This window comes from Phodopus roborovskii, unplaced genomic scaffold (assembly GCF_943737965.1).
Source record: "Phodopus roborovskii unplaced genomic scaffold, PHOROB, whole genome shotgun sequence".
Taxonomy (NCBI): Eukaryota; Metazoa; Chordata; class Mammalia; order Rodentia; family Cricetidae; genus Phodopus; species Phodopus roborovskii.
The window spans coordinates 25,093,571-25,112,663 of record NW_026126433.1 but is presented as its reverse complement, the minus strand read 5'-3'; the positions used below and the strand labels follow the sequence as shown (position 1 = coordinate 25,112,663).

The 19,093-nt window shown below is 46.0% G+C and overlaps 1 protein-coding gene across 1 annotated transcript in view; it reads right to left on the bottom strand.

The window, feature by feature from the left end:
- Nmnat2 (nicotinamide nucleotide adenylyltransferase 2) overlaps nt 1-19,093 on the bottom strand; it is a 154,928-nt gene that overhangs the window by 22,584 nt on the left and 113,251 nt on the right. Inside the window, exons 2-7 of the mRNA XM_051185986.1 lie at nt 15,417-15,505; nt 14,625-14,692; nt 12,318-12,396; nt 7,663-7,789; nt 2,332-2,412; nt 970-1,014 (exon numbers count right to left, since the gene is read on the bottom strand). Coding sequence (XP_051041943.1) covers nt 970-1,014; nt 2,332-2,412; nt 7,663-7,789; nt 12,318-12,396; nt 14,625-14,692; nt 15,417-15,505 — 489 coding nt within the window. The remainder of the gene's footprint in view (nt 1-969; nt 1,015-2,331; nt 2,413-7,662; nt 7,790-12,317; nt 12,397-14,624; nt 14,693-15,416; nt 15,506-19,093) is intronic.

Here is a 19,093-nt window from a genome sequence, read left to right as displayed (position 1 = left end):
ATACTGAAGCCAAGAAGGATGAGTAGGAAGTGAAGCACAGGGGTATTCCTCGTTGCTTCGGCTTCATGCATGCTACCAGCATTTCATTTTGACTAATGGCTCTGCTTAGAAACTAGTTGTCAAAATTCTAGCAAAGCGATGTGAATTAACTCAGGCATTAAGGTGCAGAGACAAGTCATCATCTCCATGCCTCTCAGAAACCCAGCAGAAACCCAGGCCCCAGTGCAACTCAGAGGAGTGTCAGGAGGGCAGCTACCATCTTTGCAGCTAGAAGTTAAATCCCTGTGGACTGGAGACCAAGTTGCCTCTCCTTCTAGAGATTCTCTGACCCTCCTCGACACCTGTACCAACTCCATTCTGGCCTGCCTCTGTCATCCTTTTCCAGCTGCAGGCGTTTGGGGTGTCTCCCCCCACTCCACCCCACCATCTTTCACTCTGGAACCTTGGAGAGGCTTCAGTTTGCTGACTTGCTTCAATTACTTACTCAGCTGTCAGCTCCTCCCCATCAGACAGCTGTTTATAACCAACTTCTACCTGCTCTAGGTTGAGCGAGGAGGTTGGGGAGGGGGCCTCACACAGACAGTGGGCTATCTGAGCTCCAGCGAGAGCTTTCCTCCTCTACTTGAAAGCGTTGGAAACTGGAAACTGGACACTGCCTTGTTTGTGTGCAGTATCCATGAGTAAAAACAATGGTCTTTCTCATTAGCAATGACTTTCTTCCTCTTAGATGAGGGAGGGGAGGCTGTGAAGGGAAGATTGTCTCCTGAGCCACTCCTACTGGGCAATGAGTGGAGTTGGGGATGTTAAGTGGAATCTAGGAAGATTGTCTGCAGAAGGAGCATTCTGACAGTAGACCCTGCTGCAAACACACTCTAGAGGTTTCAAGCCTTCACCCTCCCTGACATTCCTGCTTCCGTGTGACTGGAGGCAAGAGGCTCCAAATGTTCCTGCTTCCATAGCTCAACTCACCAATCTCTTCATACCGCATCACTGTGCCCAGGTTGGCATTCTCATCTGGGGAGAGAGGGGGACAGCATTAAGAAGCTGACAGCCTCAGTGAGAGTGACTGGGTGGGATGGGGAAAGATGTATCAGATGCCAGGGAGCATGCCCTCCCCTCCCGAGCAGAGCTTCATATTTTGGGGATTTTAATAATTAGACATCTCACTGGGGAACCCAATGACAGACACACTCATGTTGAGTGCCTTCTATTTCTGCACCTTAGGCTGCCCACAAGAACTGTGCCCTTAGAACCCAGGACAGGATTTGGGGTCACAAGAGATGGCCTTCTCTTGTCCTGTTGGGATGTTGAGCCATTTCCTTGGTGGGATATAGCAAAAGCCAGCACCAAAACCAAAGGGCAGAGCCTCTGGCATGTGTTCCTGGTATACACTGTCTGCATGGAGGTGTCCAAGTTACACACATGTGCACACACACAAATCTATATGTGAGTTGCCTTGTCCCTACCTCTGTCTCCTCAATCATATCTTGGTTTCCTCTCAGTGTGTTCCAAACTGCAAACCTCCATTATGGCAGAAAGCAGCCCCAAAGAACAAAAGGAACACATTCTTTTGGCTCTTTTGGGGGGCTCTTTTATAGAGTAAATTTGGGGTTATCAGAGGAAAGGCCTCCAGGGCCTGTGCTGGTCTTGCCCATGCTGAGTCTCTGAGGGGCACCCACAGGACAGAGGGAGAGAGTGCGTGCCCCACTGGAGGGACAGACACTGCCTGAATGATGATCCAGGATGCAGGCCCCACAGGGAACATCCATTGTGTAGACAATTTTATGGAGTACAGGGTGAGGAATGAGCACAGACTGGAAGAGGGAGATGACCATGAAAGGCCTTCCAAGATCACCACATCCTCTTTCTCCTATCACCTCTTGATACTGGACCTGGACATCCCTGCTTGCCTCTGGTCTCTTTCAACGACTGCTCTACAAATGATGACCCCACTAGGGTGTCCTAGTCCATTCAAGACATTACCACAAACCCCACAGGTGGGGTGCTTTCAAACAACAGGAATTTATTCCTGAGTGTTCTGGAGTTGAAAGCCCAAGGTGAAGGGACCAACATGGGCAGCATCATCTCCTTGTGTCTTTAGATGCTAGAGGAGGGTTAGTACTGTAGGGCCTTTTCTTTATAAAACATTTTTTTAAAATTACATTGTACTTATTTACTAGTTTGTGTACAATTTAACCTCATGAATTAATTGTCTCTCAAAGATCCTGATTCCTAACACTATACCCTGGGGGATTAACAATTCAATATATGAATTTCAGGAGTGGGTGGGGTTATTTGCTGGGATGGGGGAAGGAAGCCCCGCCCCCTTACCTACAAAGGTGAAGCGCTCCACAGGAGGGCGGACACAGCAGATCCTGGTGAGGCTTTCTCCCACCTTTCCCAAGATCTTGGCTATGAGAGAGAAGACAGACAGAAGGAAATAACCACTCACAACTGACACTGTTGGCTGATGGGAGATGTCATTCTGTAAATATGTTTCCCTTATTGGTTAATGAATAAAGCACTGTTGGCTAATAGGAAAGCTAGATAGGCGAGACTAGTAGATGAGGAGGAAAGAGGAAGTAGTAAGGAGGAGTCAGCATGGATAGACTGGGGAGACCAGATGCATGCCCCACTCCCCGGTAAGGAGACCACGTGAAAATACATAGCTCAGCAGAAATGGGTTAATACTTAAGACAGAGCTAGCCCATAAGAAACTAGTACGGGGCCAACAGCATTATATCAAATACTGGCGTGGGGGCTGGCGTGGGGGCAGGACAAGGCCAGCTGCGGGAGGAAAAACCTTACTCCTTACATATGGCGCCCACATGTCTAATAAGAACTTACACTTAAAATTTAACAAAAGCTTAAAAAAGAGTTTTAAAAACAAAATAACAAAGACAAACAAGTTTCTTAGTAACAGCATTTTTCTAGGTTAGACTCTAATTTGAGAGACAAGCAGATATTCGCAAGGCTCCTTTAAGGGAAGGTTCCTGACTCAGCATAAGCGGCAAAAAACCGCATGGCTTTTAAGAAGCACTGCTAACAATTTATTGGTGTGTATGAGAGCTGGCAATGGCGGTGACCACATCTCCATGCTTGCTGGATGGCAGCGCAGACCAAGGCAGTGACCACAGCTCTCAGTGCTAGCAGTAAAAGTACCCACTGCCATCTTTGATAAACTGTAGCAGAAACAGCTATGACTTTCATTTTAACAATGTTGTTGTTTACCAGATAAAAGACTTCGTGGCCAGAAAAAGATAAAGATTTACGGTAAAGACAGATTCACATTTTTAAAAAAAGCGCTAAAGGTTTACAGTGTGTTCTAAAATATATGTAGGCTTGGGAGAAAAAAGAAATAAAATGGTTTTAAAAAGACAGAGAGGAACTGGGTGTGGTGGCACACGCCTTTAATCCTAGCACTTGAGAGACCGAGGCAAGCAGATCTTGTGCTTTTTTTAAAGTAAACCTGGTATGCAGAGTGAATTCTAGGACAGATAAAAGTTACACAGAGAAACCCTGTCTCAAAAAATGAAAAAATAAAAAGTAAAAAAACAGAGTAATTAAAAAAGCCACGTAAACATGAAAAGCTCAAAGAGAATCTGGTTACTGTATGGTGTTATATTGTCTTTGTATCTTTTGACTACTGAGGAAATAAGAACAACTGTTAAAACAAATGCTGCTGGATCAATCCAATTTATATATTTTAAAAATGCTTTGACTTCAAAATTTAAGTCTAAGGACAAGTTACTGGGGAAAAGGATTTCTATTTTTGTTTCCACAGAAAATCAAAAGGTGTGGATTCTTCCCAGACCAATGTGGTTTGAGCAAGCCAGACCCCCTGAAACAGAGTACCAAGTGATCCTACATTCAAAACAGCTTAGACAAAGCAGCCTTGCAGACTACAGCCAGGATATCTGTGTCTTCTTAGGATCCCCATGACAGCGCCCCCTACCAGCAGGAAACAGTTTGGAAAGAATGACGCCCAAATTCCCAAATAGTGTTTATAAATGTTTGTTTTCATTTAAATGGGGTTGGTTATAAATGGTTAATGATCACAGCCAATTCTTTTTAAAGGTAAAAAGGGGATTATGGTATAGAAATGGATACTTTGCTTTGGAATGGATTTTCATTTATTGATAAAATTTAAGGTCAATTTTGTGATATGTATATTTTTCCTCTTGCTTAGGTATTATGTTTATAAAGCTCATTTAGAAATGCAATGTATAAATTAGTACAGATATTAGATAGCTACCTATGATAGTCAAAACTTAGAGTTAAGTTACTTAGGTTTTGAAGATGTATTTGAGATGGATAGCCATTCTTCAAACCTTTCAAAGACCTACAGAATATGGCATTTAAAATGGTTTAGGGCTTCTTGACAGTGAGACATAACTGCTCCTGGCAACATCACCTGCATCAGAAAGGAAGATGGACATTAAAGAAACTCGTTATGGAGTTTACTTTCAATATGGCAAGACTAGCCATTTGGACAAGATACTGCTCTTGTCTGGACTGTTTGACTTTATGCTGCATGAACTGGACATGTAGGACCCACAGAAAAGTGACTGCTGATTCAAGATGGGCATTGCTACAGAGTTCCTGCTTCATGGAAGAGTCTGCCAAACAGTCTGCAGGACATAGGGAAAAATGACTGACAAACTGCCAATACAAGAAGACAGTTCAAAGTTTCCTGCTTTACTGAAGAGTCTGCCAGACACAGTTCGGCCTATGGGCTGAAGATGGAAGATTACAGAAGAACTTCAGGTGATTGACAAAGTACGATGTCTCTGTCATTTCTAGAGTTTATATAATATCCTTCTGTGGTCTTTGAAGGAGTTGAAAACATATAGTTATGGTTATAGTTTTCCTTAGTTAGGCTTAAAGATAAGTTATATATAGGACTTCAGACTCACAAAGATAGGGTAGATGATGGGATATTGTCTTTAAATCTTGCTAAATGTTAATGGACTAAATAGTGTTAACTGTGATTCTTATTTGATAACTGTTATGTAATATATTTTGCTATGTTAAGGTTAAAACCCTTCTTTTTATTTAGACAGAAAAGAGGAGATGATGGGAGATGCCATTATGTATATATGTTTCTCATACTGGTTAATGAATAAAGTACTGTTGGCCAATAGGAAAGGAAGATAGGAGGGACTAGGAGACAAGGAGGAAAGAGGAAGTAGTAAGGAGGAGTCAAGATGGAGAGTCTGGAGAAAGCAGAATGCTGGCCGGCTCCCCGGTAAGAGAAGACCATGTGAAACACATAGATCAACAGAAATGGGTTAATACTTAAGACAGAGCTAGCCAATAAGAAACTAGTACTGTGCCAACAGCATTATATCAAATACAGAGTGTGTTAATTGGGGCTGGTGAGACAGTGGGACAAGGCCAGTGGTGGGAGGAAAAACCTACTCCTTACATATGGTGCCCAATGTCACCAACAGGTTCCTGCTTCCAAGAATTCCTCCGGATGTCCTCCTGTCCCCATGCCTCCTGTCCCACGCTCTCCTGCACCTCCTCCAACCTAGTTCCCCAGGTCACTTCCGCCCCTGGCTCCACCCCCCAATGGGTGTGATCAGTGCCACAGAAGTAGACAAAGTGAATATCCCCCAACAGTTGGCCCCACAGCGGGGCCACTGTAAACAACAGGAGGTCTCGGGGAGTGTGGGGTTGGAAAGTGGAAGGCAGGAGGAAGGAGGGTAGAAAGAAAGAACAGAAAGATGACAGGCAGAAGTTATTTCTTCTCATCCAAGTCCAAGGCACAAGCACTGTGAGCCATAGTGTATTTTCTTGTCATATTATTGTGAACAGCACCCATAATCCCACATCTAGATAGAACCGCAGCTTAGCATCTTGATGTATTATTTATTTTCTTCCATTTTAATGAGTATAATTCATGTATGTTGGGTCAGATTGCAAATTTAAAATGCATTGATACTGCTGCTCTTCCAATTTCCTCCCTCCAAGACAGGGTTTCTCTATGTAGCCCTGACTGTCCTGGAACTTGCTCTGTAAGACCAGGCTAGCCTCGAACTTACAGAGATCCACCTGTCTCTGCCTCTCAAGTGCTAGGATTAAAGGCATGTGCCACCACCACACATCACTCTTCCAATTCTTAATGTTATTGTTTGAATCTTAACTGTCCCACAGACCATGTGTTGAAGCCTAGTCCCTAGCTGGTGATGCTGTGGGAAGTGGTGGAAGGTTTAGGAGGTGGGCTCTGATGGAAGACAGTTAGCTCACTGGGTATGTATCTTGATTTCTCCCTCCTCTCCTTTCATTCTGACCACCACCAAGTGGGCTACCTCCTCTGCCACTCACTCCCATGATGCTGTATGCTTCCATGGCATCAAAACAACATGGCCAGCGCCCCTGGACTGAAACCCTGGAATGTGAGCCAAGTGCATTTTTGTTCCTTTAAGATTGATTTTTCTCAGGCATTTTGTCACAGCAATGGAATGCTGGGTGACGAACACATTTCTCAGGAGCTTCTCAGTGGGTTTGTCCCAAACCTGTCCTTAGCCACTCAGTCCCACTGGATAGTAGCACCCAAATACAGGACCTGAGCCTGTGGCAGACTCCATGCCAGAACAATCTCTGATGGGCTAAGGAGGGCATGCCTGCCCATGCCTGTGGTCTTCACAGTAATCAGGCATCCCAAGTGGCTGAGAGGTTGCCTCTGTGGCTCTTCCATGATCTCTCCAGGCCCTAGTCCCCAAACTTGCTTAGTATAACCCAGTACAACTGCGTGTAAATGATGGAGTCCTAGCTCTTCTTTGTAACTTACTAAGTTTATAAAAGAGCAGTAATATAGTAGTGTGTTATCTCTGGGCTTGAAAAGTAGTGGGCATTTGTCTCTTAGAATTTGTATTTGGTCATGTTTTATTTGAAACAACATTTCTTGTAGCCCAAGCTGGCCTTAAACTCCTGATCCTTCTGTTTCTACCTTCCAAATTCTGCCACCACACCCATCGTCCTCTCTTACAACTGACCTGGGAGAATTCTTTAGCCCATGTCCCTTGGACCTGTCAGCTCTTCTAATCACAAACTGTCTCTGGATCTTCATTTTTTTCATTTGTCCAAAAAGAAAAAAAGAAAGAGAAAAAAAAAAAAAAAAAGAAAGAAAGAAAGAAAGAAAGAAAAAGAAAAAAAGAAAGAAAGCATCTACATCACAGAGGTACTGCTGCATTTAATGAGAACACACATAAAGACTGAGAACAAATCACCGTAAGGCACGCGGTACTAGTGCAGAGAAAGTGTTGGTGGCTTTGCTGTTTGTTGTTGAGGAGGTGGCTATGAGTATGGGCAGTATGTACTTAATGTGACTCATGGCCCTGCTACTTCCTCACTGTGACTTGCAACCTCTCTGAAAGAGACAAAGAAAAACGCTTCCTCTCATATAGTAAATAAATACTTAAGGCAATTATAATTAAATACATAAGAAGGCATACTGTCCTCTCTCCCTCTCCCCTTCTCCGCCCTCTCTCCTGCCTCTTCCTCCCTATCTCCTCCTTCCTCTTTCTCCCTACTCCTCCCCTCCTTCTCTCTCTCCTCCCTTCTCTTTCCTATGCTTCACCCTCCTCTTCCTCTTTTTAGACTGACTAACTCAAATGCTGGGTGGGCTCTCTAGGCGATTCCAAAGATGTCCCTTACCTGCAGTGGGCTTGGTGGTCACATTGCTGTTCTGGTAAATGGGCTGGGTGTTCTCCTGTTGTGGCTGTCCAATCACAGGTGTCATGGAAGGCGTGTTGACATTGGAGAGGATGCAGCCAGTCACCCTCTGGGGAAATGGAGAAGCACTGAGTCAGTGTCTGTGGCCAAGTGTCCCCATGAACATCTGTCTGCCATACCAGCAGAGTAATGTAGCCTCAAGCCAAGGAAACAGGGTAACTCAGCAAGAAAAGCTTGGGAAGTGACATCACACAGCCTTGAGCCCAAGTTCAGGCTCTCCTCCTTCTAGCTATGTGACTTTGAACCGTCCCTGAACCTTAATTCAAGTCTGACAATACAATTCTTTTCCTTTCCCAGATGGATTCTCTGTGTAGCTCTGGCCGTCCTGGAACTAGCTCTGTAGACCAGGCTGACCTGCTTCTGCCTCCTGGGTGCTAGAATTAAAGGCCACTACCACCCTTGAATTTAAATTTTCTGTCCACCTGTCTCTACTTCCTGAGGGCTGGCATTATAGGCTTCAGCAGTCATTCTTTGTAGAAAAAAAAAAAAAAAAAAAAAAAAAGGTGGAGGGAGGGGGTGGATCTATATCTAGGTGGAAGTCAGCCAGTCTCCTCTCTTAGGAGTTAGCCCAATTGTGCAGGTCAGTCTCATGACCAAGGGGACTGGCCCTCAGGAATGCAGGCCCACCTTAAGCCATTTTGACTGTGGCAGAATTACCTGAGCAAGTACATGCAAAGTGCCTGACACTGGCAGGGCTTTGTGTAACTTTCAGCTTGCTGTGACTATCTGAGGTCCCTGCCAGCTTCTAGAGACTCAGATGAGATCACATGATGAGGGAGCTCTGCAGGCATAGGAAAGGTCAGACCAACCATAGGATCATCTCCACCTTAGCCTCTACAGGCCAGTCACTGCCAGCTGGAGACCAGTGCCAGGCAGAGTAGGATATATTTGTGTCACAGGAAGTGTGGGGTGAGTTCCAAGTCCCCTGAGGCCTGCTCATCACAATTCAGAGCCACATGGTGACTTGAGATACATTATCCATTAACCTGTGTTATCAGGCCCACCACTCCCTCAAAAGATGTAGAAAATGCAGGACTGAGAACGGAGTCTTCTCCACAGTGGAGCCAGAAGCAACTTCCCTTCACCCAGGGTCAGAGAGTGACAGAGAACCGCACGACTAAGTGCATATTCAAGGTCCCTTCCCCAAAGCCAGCATCTCTGGGCTGAAGGTGCTCATTACATTTTCAGGATTGGAGTCCTGCTGTGAGAGGACCTTCAAGCCCCAGGGATGGCCAGGAACAGCCTCTGGGCACCGCTCCTACAGGCCATCCAGCAGGCAGAAGGCCTGGAGCCTTTCTGAGCCCTAGAAGAGCAGGCATTTGTTTTGTGGATTAACCCATCTCTTCCATCTGCTCCTAACATAAGAAGGTCACAGCAACATCCAGCTACAACTGTGAGGCAGCTTCCCAGCCTGCTTTGTGGGCTACTCTGTGCAGCTGTGGTTGACAGAATAGATGGGTGATATGTTCCCTTTCATTATTATTTTATCACCAGAAAAGACAGGGCCACATTGTCACTCAATAGCTGCTTTGTGGCTGAGAAGTTTCTCTTGCTGTGTCCTTAGACCCATTTGACTTGCTCTGTCCAGGAAGAAAATGATCGGCCACACACCCTACCCTTGCCTGTGTCCTGCTCAGCACCCCATAGCCCTCTTGTCCTGAGTAGTTCTTACTTACCCAACCTCAGGTGGCCACCTCCCTGGTGAGTTTACCCTCTGAGCCAGGCATACTAGCCTCATCCCAGGACTGGGAAAGGTGGGGTTATCAGAAAGCAGCTCTGCTCTGGCTGCAAGGCTGGGGACCATCTGTAACCTACACTCAGCCAGCCTCTGCCAAGATCTACAGTTAGAGCTTAAAAGTACACTTCTATAGCTCAGGCTCAAGCTTTGGGCATGAGTATAAGAGGAGGTGCCCAGGAAGCCTGGGCATTTGGAAAACCAAACAATGGCCAAATTCTATGGTCATTATAGCCAGGCCAGCATTCAAGGATGCTCAAAGAATTCCCGACTCTTCCTTTTTTTCCCCCCTGCCTATCCCCATTCCCTGATTCTCCCTTTATCATGGAACTTAAGGCCTCCAAAATTCATGTGGCAAGTGTGAAAAATAAATTGATGTAAGCCACTAATTTTTTTTTTTTTTTTTTTTGTTATCGCAGCACATCTTCACCTATCCTGACTAACACATCCTTATTTAGGAAATGAGAGTCTCTTTGTAAAAGGGTGTATCATTTGTAGGTGCATAAGAGGGCAATGTCCACAGAGGCCAGAGGCATCAGATCCCCTGAGCTCAGATCCTCTGCAAGAGCAGTAAGTGCTTGTAACTGTGAGCCATTCACCAACTCCAAGGTGTCTTTTGTCACTCTGCTGTGGTGACTACCACAGGAGAGTAAATGAGAGGAGCCCTGTCACACTGTCTCAGAAAGATTGGTACTGTTTAATTCTACAGAGGAACTAAATAGAACGAACAACAGTCTGTTGGTCCTCCATGCTCCTCCTGCTCCTGGTCTCCTAGGATGTTTTGTGTGGGGAACCCCAGAGCAAAGGTAGCATCTTAACAGCCATCTTTCCTGCTACTCTCTTAGATACTAACATACTGGTAATTTTCCATTCCCCTATGCCTGTTTTCCTGAGTCCCAGCTGCAGGCTTATCGTATAGCAACTTATCTTATAGCAGAACACCTGCATCCTGCTTGGAAGGACATACTGCCTCCCTCACATCCTCCCTTTGGCCCATTCCCTCATTTCTCTACTACTTATACCCTGTGGTTATATTCAATAAACGAGACTTGATCAGAACACTGTCTTGCCTCCATCTCTCACGTCTCTTGTCCCCTTGTTCTCACACCCTCCCTCAGGGTCCCCTTTGGCTGACCCTGCGGGCTGGGGCAGTTTTGGACCCTAAATCACATGTGGTAAAATAAAGTCCCTTTGTGTGGTTAGTACAGTGTGGATTGGTCAGGGGCTGCTCCGTGAAGAGAGGACAATGACAGCCCCTCCAACAGTACAGAATCAGGTGGGATGCAGGTCTCCTTGGATCAGAGCAACGTCTTTTGGGTTATTTAGGGCTGGGGACTCTCCACACAGAGTATGGGGCAGTAGCCACAGAGGACAGTTTGCTGTGCTGTCAACCTGTCGGTCAGGCGTTTGGCCGTGAACAGTGCTGTTTTCCATCTGGTCGCTGCTGACTCTGTGGGCTGATATTGATCTGTCGAGGGCACTCTGCCCACATTGTGGCTGGTGCCACTGGTGAGTAGCCAGTCCTAGGTCACTGCAGGTTCTAGGCTGCAGTGGGGAACACAGGAGCTCTCCTTCATCTTAGGTCAATAAATGTCACTGTGTGTCATCAGGTACACAGGCTCCTCTCTGTGTTTCCTGTTGCCCACTAATAAAGCAGGGCTCAGACACAGTCTTCTATGGGGTTCTTATATGGAGAAATGCATAGGATGAGGAAGCATTGGTTCTTAGGCATGGCATCCTATCCTGGAGTGGGAGCCTGTGGATCTCGAATAGATGGGGAGGGAACCTGGCAACTTGTACCAAATCTAAGAGGACATTGGTTTTGGTTTTAGTTTTTAACTTTTGATTTTTATTCATTACATAGGTTACATCCTAACCATAGCTTCACCTACCTCCACCCCTCCCAGCCCCTCTCACCTTCCCTTTCCTCCAGATCCATCCCTTCTCCATTTCCCTTCCAAAACAGAAAGGGGGGGGGGGAGAGAAAGAAGCAGGCCTATCAGGAATATCAGCTGAATATGACATAACCATTACAACAAGCCTAGGCACAAATCTTCATATCAAGGCTGGATGAGGTGACCCAGTAGGAAGAAGAGGGACCCAAGCTCAAGGAAGCATCAGAGACAGCCCACTCCCACACAGGAGCCCCACAAGAACAAGCTATACAACCATAACATATATGCAGAGGGCCTAGCACAGACCCATGCAGGCTCCATGCAATCAGCCTCCGTGAGCCCCTATGAGCCATGCTTAGCTGATTCTGTGGTTCTCATGGGGAGGACACTGTTGTTTTTTTGTTTTTTGTTTTTTTGTTTTTTTAACCCTAACTAATTGAATTTCTGATCCTCCTACCTCTACCTGCCAATATAGGGGTGCACATCCCCACATCCAGTTTTCATGTGGTACTGGGGATCAAACTCAGGGTTCCACACATGCTAAGCAAGCACTCTAGTAACTGAGCTACATCCTCAGCTCAGAGGGTATCTCTGTTCCTTGCCCAGCCCTCTTCTTTGCTCGCTGAAGTCTCACAACTCTATTCTTCATCCCACCTTGAATCTGCTTCTCCAGTCGATGATAACTGCCCTCGTCAAGTCCAGCTCCAACAACATCCCCTCACCCTCAAATGGGAGGACCAGTCAGAGAGTAGAAGGCAAGGGAGCAAGGCCGGTGCTGCTTAGGTCCTAATTCATTATCTTCCCCGGTGCCATACACAGGCTGGTCCACCTCACAACTGGCAGGGAATCAGGAAGCAGATGCCAGGGCAGCAGGCCAGCAGCCTCCTCCCCCTGCCCCTCTCCTGCATCCGGCTCATCCACCCACCCTTGGCCATGGCCCAACTCACCTTCATGAGGTCTCGATGGTGTTCCAACACGCTGCAGGTCGTCTGCCAGGTGTCTTGGTAGCACTCCCATGGGTCCACTCTGCCATCACAGGAGAGGCTGCCCTTAGTCTTCATTTCATGCACTCTCTTTATTACCTCCTCCCAAGGCTCAGGGAGCTTAGCAGGCCTGGCCATGTCCCGTTTGCTTAGATCTCAAATTAGCTTAAGCCAGGCTGTGAAATATGTTCCTGAGCCTCGGTTTCCCTCTCTGTAAAATGAGCAGACTCTAGCACAGGCAGGAAAGGAAGATACTAGTGCGAGTCTCCCTGAATTTAACCCTAGCTCAACACTTTTTTCTAGTGTGTGAATCTGGGAGTGCCTAGCAGGATGTCTTGTGCTTATTTTCATATGGAAAAGGGAAATCTTCAGGCTCTTACAGGATTGGGATAAGGATTAAATGAGCCGGGGGCTCATCAAGCAGGGACAGAGCCAGCCTGGAGAAGCAGCCCTGTCGGCCTCTACTGGGTGGGTGCAGTGTCTCGAGGCTGCAAGTAAGGCCTGACAGCTAGATCAGAAGGTGCAAACCCACAGGCCAGCCAACTCCTGAACAGAAGGCTGGGAAGTGAGCAGGGGTCCTGCCCCAGACTGATGCCTCACTTGGCCTCAATTACCAACTTAATGAGCTGCTAAACAGATATTTCTGAAATGTTCTTGGAGCGGTTGAGCATCCCTGTCCATCCCCTGCTATGATTCTCAGGTTTCCCGAGTTGAGATCTTACTAAGTGAAAATGAAGGGGTCTGCCTGTCCTCGACTGGCTCCTCCTGCCCTGCCCCTGTGCCCACAAGCTTGGGAGGTAATCAAACCTCTGGCTTCACCAAACAGGTACCCTTAGTTAGGACTAGCTCATTTGTTTCCCTGCCAAGAGCTCACTCTTGGCTCTAGACACCTCAGTCTTATCTTCCAAGCAGGGCAAGTGGTAGGCACTCAACAAGTAAGTATTCATTTGATCAATGAAGGAATCATTCTAGAATTTTCTGAAAGCACCCAAGCAGGAACAGCCTCTGCCCAGTATGTTCTCCCCAGGATTTATTTCCCACAGGCAATTAGACAGCCATTTACAGCACCAGGAGATGAGGGCTCTGATCCTGGCTTGATCACAAGTGTACTGTCCTCCAACACTTTGACTTCTCCTGTTTCTTAGCCAAGAAAAAGCAGCTGCTCTCTACCCAACCGCATCTTCTTTTTTATTTTTTTTATTTGTGTGTGAGGGTGCCTGTGGGGGCCAGAGAGGGTGTCAGATCCCCTGGAGTTATAGGCAGTAGTAAGCTGCCCAAGGTAGGTGTAGGAACTGAAATCATGCCCTCTGCAAGAACAGCCAAGTGCTCAGAACTGCTGCGACGTCTTTCCAGTCCTCAACCCAAAAGAAAGTCCCTTAAGGGTGAGACTTCTCTTACAAAGCACTGGGCAAGCCCATATGGACCCCTGCTTAATTATCACTGTGGCTTCCCTTCACTTTCTTCAATTCTGCCGACCCATCCCTCCTGGGTTAACTGCATCCCTCACTCTGAGGCCAATGCCCCTCCCCTCATGGAAACTTCTAGGTGCTGCCTATTTTTCCACTGTAGGAAATTAAAGAGCAAATGATGTGCCATTATTTTTTTAAACACCATCTTCTCATGCAAATTATAACGGTAGGAACTTGGGGGACATAATTAGCATAATTAGTGGAAGCTTGCTTTAATTACACTGCTGGCTCAGAGCAAGGGAAGCGCTACCATCTTAGCGGTACAGCTAGTCTGAATGGGGGGGAGGCAGCAATCAAGAAGCTGGCTTCTGCTCAGGTCTGACTTGGTAGAGATGCCCTAGAGAGCACTGCTCAGGGGCTCCACACCTTTGTCCTGGAGTCAGTGTGGACCCTGATGGACACTGAGATCAGAAGTGGGCAGTAAACAAGGCCACAGACTTTCTCTGAAAGGAAGGGAGTTGAGGGTGAGAGTTAATGGAAGTTAATGAATGTGAGTGAGAGGCATTTGGGGTTTGGGGACCTGACTCCTCCCCTAATGATGTTTTTGGAAACTCTTAAGAATCACACCAGGACCCACAGATACAAAACTCCCTCTTTAATTTTGATTGTTTGGTTCAAAATAAACAAAGTTATCAATTGGGCCACCACTGGAGATCTGCCTAATTATGGCTGGTATGGGGCTAATATCTCCCATACTCCCTCATCCTTGTGGGTTCCAAATTACTGACCCTTCCTCTTTTCCATTCAATCCCAAGAAACTGAGGACCATTTGCCTCTGGCACCCTACCTGATCCAGCCCTACCTGATCCAGTCGGAATTCTGGACAGCCAGCTGACACATGATGAGGCGATGCCGGCTCGACACAAGGCCCTAGGAAGCAACGAAGCCATGAATAGGAGGTGGCCTCAGCCTCCCACAGTACCCAGAAACACCAGTAAGCCACCCCATTACATATGTGACCCCTTGACTTGTCCCTTTGCCACACACACACAGACCTTGAGTGACAGGGGGAAAAGGAAATGGATGAAGGATGTATGGTGTATCCCACTGCATCAGTCTGGACCAGCCAAATGCCCACTCTACATAGGCCTAAGGTTTGACCTGGTCTAAACTCAGCCTAGTTTGGTGATTAGAGTATCCCTGGGACAAATAGAAACGACTGAGGGAGATCCCACATTTTTGGAGACCTGGGACAAATTATAAGAGTCACTGGGATGCTTTTTCCAAAACAAAAATCTCAGGAACAATTTGTCCAATGCAGGTCAACCCACAGCCCACTGACAATCTGGAGGCCAGCAATCACACAGAACAGGCACACTTAACCTGATACCAATTTGGAGCCCATCACAGTCATACAGAGCAGGCATGCTCACTCCTCTCTGTAAGCAGCTGGCTGTAGTGAGCAGCTGGCCCTCCGGCTGTGGCCAGACACCTAGGTCTGACAGTGGTCCAGGGATAAAAGCCAGATGCCTACTGTTAGGCATTTAGCATTTCCAGGAATCACCCCAGAGACCACAGTGGGGCAGTTTTATCCAGAGGAGTGGTCATGAGGAGGGGGTGTGTGAAGGGGAAAAGGGGATAGGAAGCGACCTACCTGTTTTCCATAGGAGTCGTGGACAGGAGAGACAATCCCACCAATCACAATGAATCTTCCAGTCTTATGCAGATAATCCCTGGCTCTTTCTAATTAAGAGAAGAAAGCCGCATATTACAAGAGAGGAAGGGTGTGGATGAAAGGTGATAATTGAAATCAATCTGCTAGGCCCTGAGCCTGCTAAAGTTTGGTGCTTGCTATTTAAATAGAAGGTGTCGGCTTTCAAAGCAAATGGTGGTGACTCAAAGGTTAGGGAGGCAGGCGGACTTTAGCCCCAGAAACGAAAGGATTTAGAACTTAATCTTAATTTAGGGCTTAATCCAGGGGGAGAGGGTCTGTGTTGGAGAGGCCCCTGTAGTTGTGTGTGGGGGTTAAAACAAGTACCTCATTAAGGGGCATTAAGAGCTTGCTGATTGGAATTTGCTCCTTTTGTCATTTGCAGAAATTCCCGGGAACAGGAAAAGTAAGGCTCCTTAGAATATGAAAGATGTGCCAATTGCCTCATCCAATTACCAAGAGGAAGAAATAGGAAAACGAATGTAAAGGGCCTTGTACACAATCACAGAGAATTAACCACCAGCCTAGCTAGTCAACATCATTGCCGTTGCTTGAGAGAAAAAAAAAAAAAAGCCTCCTTATCCAAATTGGTCAGGCAAGACCAGAGCCCAGGCTCACTTCCATGTGAACCTGAAAAGCTTAGAAGTCTAGTTTGTTCCCACCTGCCTGCCTTGGCTGCAGAGACAGTTTACAGCATCACCTGACACCAGGTGCCTTCAGGTCAGCGGTGAGATGCCTGGAACCCTTTTAAAGTGCCTGTGCACTTTAAAGTGCCTAACACTAATGCACAAACTGACTTAGCGGAGCCCATTCTATATGGAGAGATACCATGCCTCAGCCTAGACACAGGTGGAGAGGTGCCTTGGTCCTAGGACAGACTCAATTGACTTTTAGAGGAGGCCCATCCCTCTCTGAGGAGCAGATGGGAGGTGGGGGAGAAGTGAGGCAAGCTGGGATTGGAATGTAAAAAAATAAATTAATAAAAAACAAAGGACAAAAGAAGTGCCTGTGTGACACGCACGCCCTTTGTTCTCTCTGTGGTCCCAGTCCTCTCTGTTCTTGCCCTTCTTCCTCTTGTCCCGTCCCTGTGCTCTGTCTGTCTGTCTGTCTATCTGTCTGCTGGTCAGTCTGCCTCTCCAGAGAAGGCCCTCTGCTCCGTGTCCGCTTAGCGGCATACCTTGGCCCTCTGAAAGGTACCCACTTCACCTTATTTTAATCCTCCCACTCGTCCTGTTTTGTTTCCCAGGGAGCCTGTTGAACAAATCCTATCAGGTTGTAGGTTTTTAAAGTTTTTTATTTTGCATCTGTATGTACATATTCTTGTGGAGGTGGAAACGGATTTCTCCATTTAATTTTCACTTTACTTTTACAAAATATTTATTTTGTTTATAAGTGTGTGTGTGTGTGTGTGTGTGTGTGTGTGCGCCCACACACACACAGGTGAGTGCAGATGCCAGAGAAGGCTAGAAGAGGGTGTCAGATCTCTTGAAGCTGGAGTTACGGGAGCTTCTGAGCCACAGGTAGATAGATGTTGGGAAGTGAATCTAGGTCCTCGGTAAGAACAGTGCTCACTCTTAATCTCTGAGCCAACTCTCCAGCACCCTAAATTTAATTTTTTTTTAAAGACAAGATCTCTCACTGAACCTGGAATTCATTGACTCTGTCCAAACTAGCTGGCCAGTGAACCCCTATTTTTATTTTTTACCTTTTATTTTATTTATTTCAGTTTTTCTGTTTGTTTGTTTTTGGTTTTTGTTTTTTTTTTTTTTTTTGAGACAGAGTTTCTCTTCACAACAGCTCTATCATTCTGTAACTCACTTTGTAGATCCGCCTGGTTGCTGAGATTAAAGGTATGCACCATCATGCCTGGCTTTCTGGTTTTCAGAATGTAGGAGTATTTTGCCTGCAATTGTGTACATGCCTGAAGAGGGCTTCACATCCCCCGGAACTGAAGTTACACGGGGAGTTGCTAGCTGCCATGTGGATGCAGGGAATTGAACCTGTGAGGCGCAAGTGCTCTACCATGTAGCCACCTCTTCTGCCCCATGCCTATCTTTTCACGTGGATACTGAGAACTAAAGTCAGCTCCTCCAGCTTCCGGCAAACACTTCCCCAGTGGGGCAATCCTTGAAGCCCTAAGGTGTGGGTTTTGTGATGAAGCAGGGCAGTTGGACAGTGAGGCTGGTTGTAGATTTTACAATGAAATTTTCATGACCTTGGTGGCCCTCTGTGCACTTAAAAATAATTCTCACCACAGTTGCTTCTTTTATCCCTTCAATATAAAATCTTAAAAAGATTTTTTTTTTAACATTTTAGATTTTTTTCGGGGTGAATGGGGGACATTGTGCCTATAATTCAGTAAATAGCACGGTTTCTTTTACTCCTCTCCCACACAGGTTCCCCATTACATGAACAACCTTGCACATGTGCAGCACATTTGTTGAACTGTTGTGCACAGATTCCTTCTGTGTTCTAGAATTCTGTAGTTTTGATAAGTATGGAACGCGGATCTATTACGAAGCACCACAGGCGAATCTCATTGCCCTGAGTCTCTAAATGCTCTCGCCACCTATTCATCCCTTACCCTGACCTCTGCCAACCATAGTTCTTTTCACTATTTCCTGATATTTGCCTTTGCTGCTGGTCAGAATGACGCAGCACACACTCCTCAAGCTGGGCCCTTTTGTTAACAAATGCACTATGCATTAAGTTCTCCATGTCTTTCTGTGCTGGCTAGTGCTGGCTGACACAAACTGGAGTCATCTGAGACAGGAGAAACTCCACTAAGAAAATGCCACCATAAGATCAGGATATAGACAAGCCTATAAAGCATTTTCTTAATTAGTGATTGATGGGAGAGGGCCCAGTCCATTCCTGGGCTGGTGGTCCTGGGTTCTGTAGAAAGAAGACCAAGCAAATGAGTAAGCAGCACCTCTCCAAGACCTCTGCATCAACTCCTGCCTCCAGGTTCCAGTCTTGTTTGAGTTGCTCTCCTGACTTCCTTTGGTGATGAACAGCGATATGGAAATGTAAGCCAAATAAACCCTTTCCTCTCCAAGTTGCTTTGGTCATGGTGTTTTATCATAGCAATAGTAACCCTAATGAAGATGCTTACCATTTTAAATAGTTTATTTTTCTTCATCAGTGAATAATATTGCATCATCTAGCTGATTCTCAGATTGCTATTCTGTCCACCTGCTGAAATACATTGTCATTGCTCCCTGGTTTTCAATGATTGTAAAAAAGCTGATGTAATATTCATGTAGTTATTTATAATAGTTATGTTTTCAGCTCATTTAAATAAGTATATAGGAATAAGGTCACTGGATCATATGGTAAGAATATACTTAGTGCTACAAGAAACTGCTATTGACTTCCAAAATGACTGTATCATTTTTTAAAGTTTATTTACTTCTTTCTTTAGTATATATATGGTATTCTGCCTGAATGACAGAAGAGAACACTAGATCTCATTACAGATGGTTGTGAACCACCATATGGTTGCTGGGAATTAAACTCAGGACCTCTGGAAGAGCAGCCACTGCTCTTAAACTCTGAGCCATCTCTGCAGCCCCTGACTGTACCATTTTGCATCCCCACCAGTGGCAGTAAATGAGAAT